Source organism: Salvelinus sp. IW2-2015, linkage group LG18, assembly GCF_002910315.2.
Source record: "Salvelinus sp. IW2-2015 linkage group LG18, ASM291031v2, whole genome shotgun sequence".
NCBI lineage: Eukaryota > Metazoa > Chordata > Actinopteri > Salmoniformes > Salmonidae > Salvelinus > Salvelinus sp. IW2-2015.
In genome coordinates, this window is record NC_036858.1 from 51,771,955 (window position 1) to 51,783,738 (window position 11,784).

An 11,784-nucleotide genomic window follows, 5' to 3' on the forward strand; every position below is an offset into this window, starting at 1 on the left:
GTGCTTTTGCCTTGATGTGGATTTGAAGCTAAAATGGTGCTTAAAATGTTCCTACAGTAGGCTATACAGTACATGTCCCACGTATCAAATGCTTCAAAACTTTCAGCGACATGACTGTTCAATCAAAGTACTATTTAAAGTTTACTTGTGTACATAACGGATCATATGTCAGGTAAATGTAGTTGACCTATATACTGTAGGTCAGTGTTTGTAAAGTGAGTGAAGCCTGATTACCCTCGTGGTTTTCGCAGGTGTGGCATTGCCTGTATTTGCAGAAGGGATGGGCAGAACATTTAAGCCTTAATAACTTTTGTTATCAGAGGACCTTGCGATGTATAACTGTATTAAGAAGACTTTGTCTGCAGATTGTTTACAGATAGTAGGCCTAACAACAACATAGCTTAGTTATGGTCAAGTGAAGAAAGGAATGGAGAAACCAATGAGCACCTCAATTAGCTTGCGATTTTAGAGAAATGTGAAGGTGAATTGTAGAGTGACTGCCATTGATTTTGAACAGGGGTGTCAAACTCATTCCAAGAAGTGCCGAGTTTCAAATCAAATCAAAACACATTTTATTTGTCACATGCGCGGAATACAACAGGTACCGCGGAATACAACAGGTACCGCGGAATACAACAGGTACCGTGAAATGCTTACTTACAAGCCCTTAACCAACAATGCAGTTTTAAGAAAAATAATTGTTAAGAACGTATTTACTCAACAACAACAAAAAAACTAATACTTAAAGAGMAACAATAAAATAACAGTAGCGAGGGATACCAATACAGAGTCAATGTGCGAGGACACAGGTAATATGTACATGTAGGTAGAGGTAAAGTGACTATGCATAGATAATAAACAGAGAGTAGTAGCAGCGTAAAAATGGGACAATCCAAATAGTCTGGGTAGCCATTTGATTAGCTGTTCAGGAGTCTTATGGCTTGGGGGTGGAAGGGGTTAAGAAGCTTTTCGGATTTAAACTTGGCACTCCTGTACCACTTGCCGTGCGGAAGCAGAGAGAACAGTCTATGACTAGGGTGGCTGGAGTTATTGGCAATTTTTAGGGTCTTCCTCTGACACTGCCTGGTATAGAGGTCCTGGATGCCAGTGATGTACTGGGCCATACACACTACCCTCTGTAGTACCTTGAGGTTGGAGGCCGAGGAGTTTCCATACCAGGCGGTGATGCAACCAGTCAGGATGCTCTCGATGGTGCAGCTGTAGAACCTTTTGAGTATCTGAGGACCCATGCCAAATCTTTTCAGTCTCCTGAGGGAGAATAAGTTTTGTCGTGTCCGCTTCACGACATTCATGGTGTGCTTGAACCATGTTAGTTTGTTGGGGATGTAGACACCAAGGTACTTGAAGCTCTCAACCTGTAGTCCACAATCATCTCCTCTGTCTTGATCACATTGATGGAGAGGTTGTTGTCCTGGCACCACACGGCCAGGTCTCTGACCTCCTCCCTATAAGCTGTCTCTCTTTAATGATGGTGTTGGAGTAGTGCCTGGCCGTGCAGTCATGAGTGAACAGGGAGTACAGTCATCCGGGATTAGAGTCCCGCTCCTTGAAAGCGGCAGCTCTACCCTTTAGCTCAGTGCAGATGTTGCCTGTAATCCATGGTTTTTGGTTGGGGTATGAACGTATGGTCACTGTGGGGACGWCGTCATCGATGCACTTATTGATGAAGCCAGTGACTGATGTGGTGTACTCCTCAACGCCATCTGCGGGTTTTCGTTTTTTCGTTTCAATTAAGACCTAGACAATCAGGCGAGAGGCGTTCCTTACTAATTGGTGACCTTAATTAATCAATCAAGTACAAGGGTGGAGTAAAAACCCGCAGACACTCGGCCCTCCTTGGAATGAGTTTGACAGGTGATTTAGAAGCTTGAACATTTCAGCAACAGAATGAACACCATCATCCATCTTCCAGCAGCTCTTCTGGCAACCATGGCAAACTGATTTGGAAAAGGGAAGACTCAGAGGATCATTGCCCTGGAATATAATAGCCTACATTCTTGACGTAATCCGCTCACCTTCATTTAACTTGCTGTCAATGTTAGTTAGTTAATGAGTAAGTAGCGCCGCCCTRTGGTAGTAATGATTACCACACTCAGTAAAATGGCTCAGTCATAACATGGGTTTGAGAGAGTATGGAAATACAGCCCTGCGCCTAGACGAGTGGTTCCAACACAGAGCAATAGAACAATAGAACATCTTCACAATAGAACAATAATAATCTGAATATGATCGAGACAACCCTGCAATCAGGATCTTAAATGAAAATGTGTCATGATGACATAATTAGGGTTTCCTATATATCCTCTATATACAATAATTGTTGGAAACTGTTTACATAAGACGTCACTACACATTATTTTAATAATGTTTCATGTTTGATAATGCGTTTATTGAGACATTCCATTGTTCTTACTTTCTTGGGATTTTTTTGTCCTACATTTTCAGTTGTATATATTTTTGGGTGATTGGATTTTTCTGTCATTAGCCTAGTCTTGAGTGCCTTTTTACGCAATAGAGCTTTAAAAAAAAAAAGCTCAATAACCTCATTTAAAATAGTCTACYTAAGTACACACATTACCTTTATGCGCAGCAACTCGCAGTCCTCCTCCGCACGCACGCAAACACACACCTCCCTCTCTGTCCATATTGTGCAACTTCCGAGCCTACCTTTCATTTATGAGATGATGTGATGATGTGTTGACAGGTGAGTGTTCTTGCTCCTTGGTTGTGTTTTGTTTTCGTCCCCTGACTAAACAGAGAGGTCTCTCTTTCTCTCTGCTCTGACTACAGAGAACACACAGCCCTGAGGTTTCAAAACATGTCTGGAGAAGAAGTCATGGAAATTCTGTTAAGCAAACCTACAGGTGTTCATGGTAGCCTATATTACAGGATCTTTGTAGRCTAGCTGTTGTAGGCTTATATGCATAATGACAAATTACTTTTTTCAGCATCATCACAATCTCCTAAAATACGGTATGATTCACATTTACTCAGAAGCATAGATATTGCAAACATATATCCTACATAGGCCTATATAATGCCATTAACAGCCTAGATATGTTTATATATGCCTCTCCTCTTTCCGTCCGGGGATCCGGAGCACATCTCTGTCATTCCCCAACCCCGCTGACAGCTGCTGCTGCTCGGGTAGACCAGGATGAGAGAGTAAGGTGGGCTATCAATATTTAACTTCCTCCGCTAGGCCTATAGCTGTCTATATGTCTACTCTATATTTGGCCTTTGTTCTTTGTAACCCTGGGAGACTGTTTTAGGGAACTCTGTTAACGYCGTGCGCCTTTTGGATGAGCTGCAATCTTTGACAGCAATAGATAGAAATCACGGCTGTGGCACTTACTCTCTCCGCACACACACACGTGCACGCACACACGCTGTGACACACATACACACACCGCGTCCTCAGGCATCGCCCTCCTGTCGCCATCTCTATTTACTTTTGCGTCTCTCTGCCACTTACCCTGACACAGGTATCCTCTACCGGCAGTGCAGTAGCCAGGGGAAGCGGCCTATCACTGGAGACAAACACTGTTTACGTTTCTATTCATCCCCATTAATGGCGTCTTCGTATCGGATCAGTCCTGTGTAGGCCTATATAGAGAGGCAGGCCGTTTGTTTAAAACGGTTAGCTGTCTCTAATGAGCGGCAGTGATATGGAGACCTGGAGATCAAAGTTATATGAATTCCTCCTTTGTAAACCCAAACTATGCCACTCTCTCGTCCCATTGAACATTATCCTTTATTTGGGGACTGTGACGGAAGACCATCCCACTGGGCACAGACATTAATTCGATGTCTTATCCACGTCGGTTCAACGTAATTTCGTTGAAATAACCTTGATTCAACAAGGGTGTGCCCAGTTGGATGTTTCCCATTTTATAGGTGGAAAGTTAGATGGAAGTTACCATGAGAACACAGTGACATTTCCTCAAAGGCAAAAGTAGTGGAAAAAGTGGCAACCCAACTATGTAATCAGTGTTTCTGATTGGTTTAGGCCTTCATCCAATGACAAATCGAATTAAGGCAAATTAGTCTAATTTCAGTTTCACAGGTTAAAGGCCTGGTGCAGTCATATATTTCCACACTATGAGGTTGGAATAATACTGTGAAATTGTGAAAATTATGATAATGCCTTTTTTAGTGTAAGAGGTGTTTGAAAGACCGCCTGAAATGTCAGCTTGTTTTGGTGGGAGGGAGTTTTGGCAGTCGGTAAATTCATTAATAGACCAATAAGAAAGAGAGTTCCAAACCTCTCTGCTAATAACAGGTAGCTTTCAGTTTTCCCCTCCCCACTCATTCCATTCCTAGACCAGCCAGATTGTTCAAGACTGACAAAGAAATTAGGATCATCTATGATGTCCTGAGGGAAATGCCTTCAAAACCGGCCAATAGAGGCAACAGGAGTCATCCCATGTGTAGCCCCATGACTCTGGATCAGAATGTTGTGTGTTCGATCCCAGTCGTGGACACAGTTTTTAACCCTTACCTTAACCATTTGCAATGAGTGAGTTCCTTAACTTAACCTTGGACTTCGAAATTTGACATTTGGAGGAATGGAATAATATTGAGCAGTAGGAGAAACAAAAGGACATCGACATTTGACGTTTGGAGCAACTTCGACATGTTACGTTTGTAGAACGTGGATGAACGTCTAATTCTGCAGTGAAACTGTGAGAGCTTGTCTCCACATGGTTTAAATTAAGAATTAGATTTCACCTCCTTCCTATAAGCCACATTTAGACTGTTATACAATAACACTCTCCATATCAGACTTTGCATATTGTTTATGAGCTGGCCCCACAAATGTATGAATGGCTGTGCTTGATGTCCTTTGTGGTGGGATATCTAATGAATTGATATGACGTATTCAGGTGAGCGGACACCTGGGATGGTTGATTCGTGAGTTGCCCTTGGTGCCCGCTCCCATGCCATATACTGTAATTATGTATTTCTTTGTGACTCATTTGTGTACAGGTAGACCAAAAAAGCCACATCCCTGATTTGCAGATGAGTGACAACCCTAATTAGAAGCACCTGCTGCTCATCGATTGTTCTCTACAAATGCTGTTTTGAATTCAAAGAATATTGTACCTACACACTGAAGAAGGCTGTAAAGCCGAAACGTCTGTGTAGGCTATCCTTGATGCAGTGAAAATAATTTTAAAAATGTAATAATGAAGTAAGCTTTATCTTTTTGAATGTGCACCCATTAAACCACCATTTATTTTTCCCATAGGGGTTTTTATAAACACTTAATAAGGGCTGTGTTTTGTGTAGACTTACCCTGACGGGAAGTTTGATAACAGTGCAAATCTCTTTATATATGCCTGTAATTACCTCCCCAAATAAAAAAATAAAAATGCTAATTAGCTGCTAATGTGGCTATCATAAAGAACTACAAATGCCATGATGATCTGGACGAGACTGACGAATTGAGKCAAAGTTAAGAATCTTTGGATTAACTATCTAATGTTAGCTAAATGTAGTAATGAATAAATTGGCTAAATGTCTTTAGATGTACAATTCTGTGAACTGTCTTGATCAAGTTTTAAATTGACACAATACCTGTTAGCAAAGTGTCCGCTAGAAATAATGTGCAGGAGCTTGCAGGGATTTGTAGTCTTACATAGTTTCTAATTTAATACTAACTAGCATTTTCAAATCTGAGCGTAAATAGAGCCGACTATGTTGATAAAAGTCACCTTGTCCGAGAGAGATGTACATGGTTAACAAATCGTCATGCCAGGGTAAGCCTACAAGAAACACTGCCCTTATTAGAAGTGTTTCTAAAAACCCCTATGGGGAAAATGAATGTTGGAAAAACGACAGGAACCATTTCCCTGTTTGACCGCTAGGTTTTATGGGTATTAAGATACCTCCACTGTGGGGCTCTATACTAGGCCATTAATAAGAGATCACTTCAGCATAGTATGCTAGCCTAGGTCTAGAGTGTCTTTGTGGGCCCTCCGTGGGTGCGCGATCAGACCATTGTCTAGATAACGTCTCTCTAGCCTAAATTCTCCATTTTCCATTCTGTCTGAGTTCTGGCTCTTGTCTGTGTCTGTCTGTGTTTCTGGCCTACTCTGCTATATTTGCCTCTCTCTTCAGCTCTTCCAAAGCGACGGCTGGAAAACGGTATTCCATGGCGAACAGTATGCTGGAGCCATATCTCAAACATTTATTTTTGGTATAGCCTAACATAGCATAACATGAAGACAATTCATTTGCTTTAATCGTTATATATTTTTGGTTATATTTTCTTAAGTTTAGTTGTATCCTTAGATTACAAATAATCAGCATAAGCGACGGCCTGAAAAAAAATGTGGGAACTGAATGCAAAACAGAGACCCTTGAAGTGCGGGGTGCTTCTGGAGAACGTGTACAAAACCAAAGCGCGCTTCTCAATGGCCAACAGAACATATAGTATCAGAAAGTATGCTAGGCCTACGGTTTCAACCACTGTCAATCAAAGCATTTTAAAAACGCCATGAATAAATCCGAAATTTGTGCGCACATATTTATGTGTTTATGTAGAAACACAACACACCTTTTCTAAATGGGATTGAAGGAACTTGACCAGACACCTAAGTTTCAATAAGGTGTAAAATCACATTCTCTCTCTCTCTCTCACACACACACACACACCCACACACACCACACACACAACAACGACACATAGTGAATTGCAGGGCTGAAACACAACAGCATGACACACCGCACAAACCACACAACACACACACACACAACCACCACACAACACACACACACACACACCACACACACACACACACACACACCACACACACACAGCCGCATTCGAAACTCTTTTCGAAACTACGATGGAGAGTGCAAAAGATACCACAATTGCATTTTCCCTCTGAAAATATAATCAACATATGCCTTCATTTTGATACCAAAATGTTTCACTTTATTTTTCAATAAATGCTTATTTTCCTCAGCAACAAAACATACTCAGCAGGCATTGTTCAGGTGCACAAGGATACATCTCAAATTAACAAAAAAAAGTCTGCAGAAAAAAAAATCCTCTTGCATTTTCGATCTTTTATTTAGGGATGTTCTGATATGATGTTGAATGTTTTCACTGGTAAGGACCCCTTTGCCATTTGTAATAGGCTACATGTAAAGTCATATTTTTTAAGTAAAGAGATCAGATATAATCATTGCTAATGTTTGCCAGCATAGGCCATTCACATCCTGAGGGATAAGCACCCAGTAGTTTATCCCAAATTGCGCATGGGGATTTAGGCAGTATACAATGCTGTCACAGTATATATCTATATCCAACAGTGACTTTGGAATAGTCCAACTTTTAAAAACACGTTTTTGCCGTTGATGATGAAACATCTAATCTCTTTGTACAAAATTTGTCTCAATATGACGACTTTCAACGATATATCCTTATTGTGCTGCATGGGACACATAAAGGTTTTTACTTATCCCAAAATACTGTAGGTTAGTTATCAACTTCATCAACTCTTGATCAACAAAGTAAATGTTATTCAACTGAAGATCAACACATTCAGCTACCAGGCCCGAATGCCCTGCAGAGTTCCTTGGCAGGCTGTTCCCTGTGATGTTTGGGCCTGAGATTGCGACACGCCCAGGTTCCCAAGGCCCATATTCATAAAGGCGTTAGCAGTAGTGTTGGGCGCTAGAGCAGGCAGGCTAGAGTACGTGCATGAGTAAGTGTTAGTATACACCGGGTTATTGTAAGCCGGGTAGCCATTATAACTATAGGGGCTGGCCGCTCCAACAGTGTAGGATGTATTATAGTTCTGAGATCCAGCCAGGCAGGGCTTCCCATCACGCACCAGCACCGGGACTGCCACTCTCCTAGGCGGGGGAGGATGGTGTAAATGTCCGGCCATCTCTAGGTTCTTGTCCTGCCGCTGCCGTTTACACTTATACCTCCTGTTCTGGAACCATATTTTGACCTGTGTGGAGGTCAGTTTCAGAGTGTTGGCCAGGTGTTCCCTCTCCGGGGCGGATAGGTAACGCTGCTGCTTGAAGCGTCGCTCGAGCTCGAACACCTGCGCCTGGGAAAAGAGTACCCGTGGTTTCCGCCGGGCCCTTTGCTGTTTTGGGGGTTTCTCCAAGTCCGAGTGCACCTGCGTGGACTCCTCGCAGTCCCTCACTCCTATTAGGCCACAAGATTTTCCAGAAAGAGAGAGGAGAGAGGTTTTAGTCATATTTGACGACAGATTCGTCAATTATTTCATTCTATACAAAATAGCTATTCTAATCCTGAAGGTCCATAGTTAGGCTACTGATGTTTTTCAAAATTCATCTCGAGTCTTTTATAATCAATGACACAAATACAAATTTAGCCTATCAGAGAAAATTAAATCAGATAGGCCTTCCTATGATTTGTTGTTCAAATATGGTTGTTTCAGTGTAGTCTGTGGCTTGAAACCGGTTTTACTTCAAATATATGTATTCATTTTAATGGGAACTTTGATGGGGGTGGGGGCCACAAGAAATCTGAACTCATCATGAATAGCGGCAGTGGCTCGCGGGTCTGCATACTCACATCCATACCCACCACACATGTAGTCAGAGCCGGCCCTAGCCTTTTGGGGGCCCTAAGTTTAATGTAGTTAGGATGGAGATAAATGTTTTCAGTTTTTAATATGATATATGAGTGAGAGTGGCTAACAAAATCAATGGGGGCCCCGGGTTTGTAATTCAACCACGATAGCTGGCTACACTAATTTACCAATCTAAAATATGTTAGCTGGCATGGGCTGAGTGATTGTCAGTGACTGACATAACAAGAGAAAAACTGCTGATGCACAACCAAATTTTGAAATATCACCCGTTTTTTTTGGGGGGGGGGGGGTTGATCTGCGGGCCTACAAAACGGCCCTGTGCCACCACTTTCCCACCCCTGGTTTAAATAGGGTGATATATGCAAAAGTCGGACACTTTTTGGTAGATCACTATGTAGACATTCAAAATCAGTCTACCCATACTCAGGTGATGTTTATTTTAATGAATTRAGGTCTTATCTACAACTTGATCATTTATTATTCAGGGGATGCTAAAAAAAAAAMAAMAAMCTCAGACCCCCACTTTTGCTAAAGCGTGGCTTTCAGTGTTGGTSGGACACTTTAGAAAAATATGAACTGGGATCCTATTTTCTCATTAGAAATCCATTAGTGTTCCACTTCACCTCACACTTGTTATGAACTCACCAATATGCCTTGTACAGGCTTGTAGATAACATACTCTCTGTTTTATACAATAACATTTTATTGAACCCTTTCCATGCCCTTACAACATTGATTTGGGGACATTCCAAGCTCTTGGTGAAAATCTAACTAAAGAAGTCTGAACAGCTTTTACCGGATTCTGTGACACACCTTTACTATCCCCAAATTCTGTCCCCTTTCATAAAGTGAGCCTCTTTTCTATCCTCCCCTTCGTACATAATTGTGTTTCCTTTCTTTTATTTCCCTCTAATGCCTTCCACTGTCATCCAATGCTGTTTCTCAGGGGGTGCTGCAGCACCCCAGCACTCCTACTTCCTGCGAATCTGTTTCCATGAATGGTTATTAAAAAGATAGATTGTTGAATTATAATTGACAGAACGACAGCCTTATCATTCTAGCTAAAAGTTTCATATATATGGCATTTCTTCATGCGTTTCAACGGGTCACCCTGTCTAAGAAACCTGACCACACACACTACAATGAAATCACACTAAACAAAAGCATTTAGCAAAAACCCAATGACATTTGTTGTGAATGGGTTGCAAAATTACCATAGTACAGTTCCCTCAAACACAAATGTCCCAATACACTTGAAGTCCCATTAATGCTGACATCAACCTAAAGAGTAAATGCATTAAATAATTAGGGTATATGCAACGTATAGGCCTAATTAAAGCATTTGGCCCAATATTACTTGTAATTTCTAAAAAGGAAATAAATTGCGTGGAACAACATTTCTGTGTTATCTAAAGGTTAATTTCAGTGCAGTAGGTACATTTATCTGAAAAACAACATGGCTCTTTAAATTATTTCTGAAAACGAAGGATGTTGGATTGCTCATATTTTTTATATGGCGATTCAGCCATGCACAATTTGTCAAAATGCTGTCGTTTAGAGCGTTCTCTTCTCCAAACCTATTTATTTACAGGTGAACCCTCTATGTAGATGACAAATCAAATAAAKATATCGCTTTCTATAAAAGGCGCTAATATTGTAATCGTTAAACTGAAGTTGTCTCTAGTTAAATGGAGAAGAAAGAAATATATATATATGGGTGGATTATCATATACTTGGATTTAATAAATGAGCTTGATAATCTAGAATACTGCAATCATAATAGAGCTAGAATAATAGAATATAATACTTTCTTTTAAAATCAAATGGAGGATACCATGTATGCTGGTAATCAATCACCGACTTACTGGTGTCTATGTCCTCCTGCTCAACTTCCAGGCTGGTGTCGGCTGAGTGTCCCTGTAGCCCCGGGGAAGTGAATATCTCCCCGGCAAGACCCGTCTCCATCAGCCGCTCCTGCACGGTCAGACTACCCAGGTAGGACATCCTCGCCTCTCTCTCCAAGAGCCCGGGGCTGGGACTGTCCCTGTCTCTGCCAGCCAGCATACAAGACGGGGGCGACTGGAGGGCGAAGCGGTGCTGCTGCGACACCGGGTGAGAGCACTCGTGGGGCGGCCCAAGGTGTGAGGCTAGCCGCTGCTGCTGAGACTGCTGCTGAAGCTCCAGCTTCAGTATGTCCTTGACTGAGAACGGCGTGGTGGAGGCAGAAATAACAGGGCTAGGAAGCATTATTATCATCGGCACCTATTCGTTCACATGAAGTAGGAATTATAGTCCCTTGGTGAAGTGGCTCATCCGAGCATAAAGAACTCCTCAAGCAGGTGTTTGTTTGGATAGACGGTTTTTAAGAGTAAACGGATCCAAAAGGGGGTCTATTCGTCTCTTTGAAGAAGAAAAAAGAAAACCTCTACAGTAGCCTGAATGATTGCTGAGCCTTGCTTGTTGTTTGTTCATGGAGTTATGCAAAAGAGGACTGGTTTGTTTCGTGAAGTGACAGCTCTCGTCTCTCTGCCCTGCGCTCTCTGCCTCGCCTACCGTGTCTGTTTAGCTTGTTGGGGGATTTGGTGAGATGCAGTTTCTGTTTTGTTGGAGGACTCAAGGCGGACGCTTCTTTTCCTCCATGTGACGTCACGAGATAATGGGATGGGTGACTGCATGGAACGAGGGCGCAAGCTCTTCTATGTATTTAGAGTTGAGAAGATTATCAAGTAACAACTATTGAAAAGTTGTATTATGTTACATGAAATGAACACGTCTTTATTTCAATGGGAAATTTAAAAAGAAGTAGGCCTAGGCTAGAATAATTTGAATGTGGTATCAGCCCTCAGAGCGTCTGCATGCAGTTTCTGTACAGGTAGGAGACCGGTTTTCATCATATATCCGTTTATGGTTTGCATATAGCTTAGCTCACATTGAAGAGTGTAAAAATGGAGTAGTAACCGACTGAAACTATAATGAACTCAACATAGTTGTAGCCTTCCTCATTCTACAAATGGAAGAAGAAAAAGCACGTGTCTTGCAGGTAGAGTGAGAGATTGAGTCAGTGTGTGTGGAGGCCTGCACGGATGAGACTGTTTCTTTTTGGCTGGTTTAATAGGCTAAGAAAACATGCTGATAAGCAGCATAGAGAGGAATACTGATATTAATGACACATTATCTG

The 11,784-nt window shown here is 41.8% G+C and overlaps 1 protein-coding gene across 1 annotated transcript; it reads right to left on the minus strand.

The window, feature by feature from the left end:
* Positions 1 to 6,941: 6,941 nt before the first annotated feature.
* nkx2.3 (NK2 homeobox 3) lies at positions 6,942 to 11,164 on the minus strand. Its single transcript, XM_024006914.2, has 2 exons — positions 10,472 to 11,164; positions 6,942 to 8,194 (listed from the first exon to the last, which is right to left on the minus strand). The coding sequence occupies exons 1-2, from the start codon at positions 10,860 to 10,862 to the stop codon at positions 7,581 to 7,583; spliced, it is 1,005 nt and encodes a 334-aa protein (XP_023862682.1). The 5' UTR covers positions 10,863 to 11,164; the 3' UTR covers positions 6,942 to 7,580.
* Positions 11,165 to 11,784: the final 620 nt, after the last annotated feature.

Bases quoted from the DNA above. Each gene is read 5' to 3' on its own strand.
- nkx2.3 (XM_024006914.2), bottom strand. From the start codon at position 10,862: ATGATAATAATGCTTCCTAGCCCTGTTATTTCTGCCTCCACCACGCCG. The intron at 8,195-10,471 runs GTAAGTCGGTGA...GTGGCCTAATAG, and splicing joins GCAGGAGGACATAGACACCA to GAGTGAGGGACTGCGAGGAG.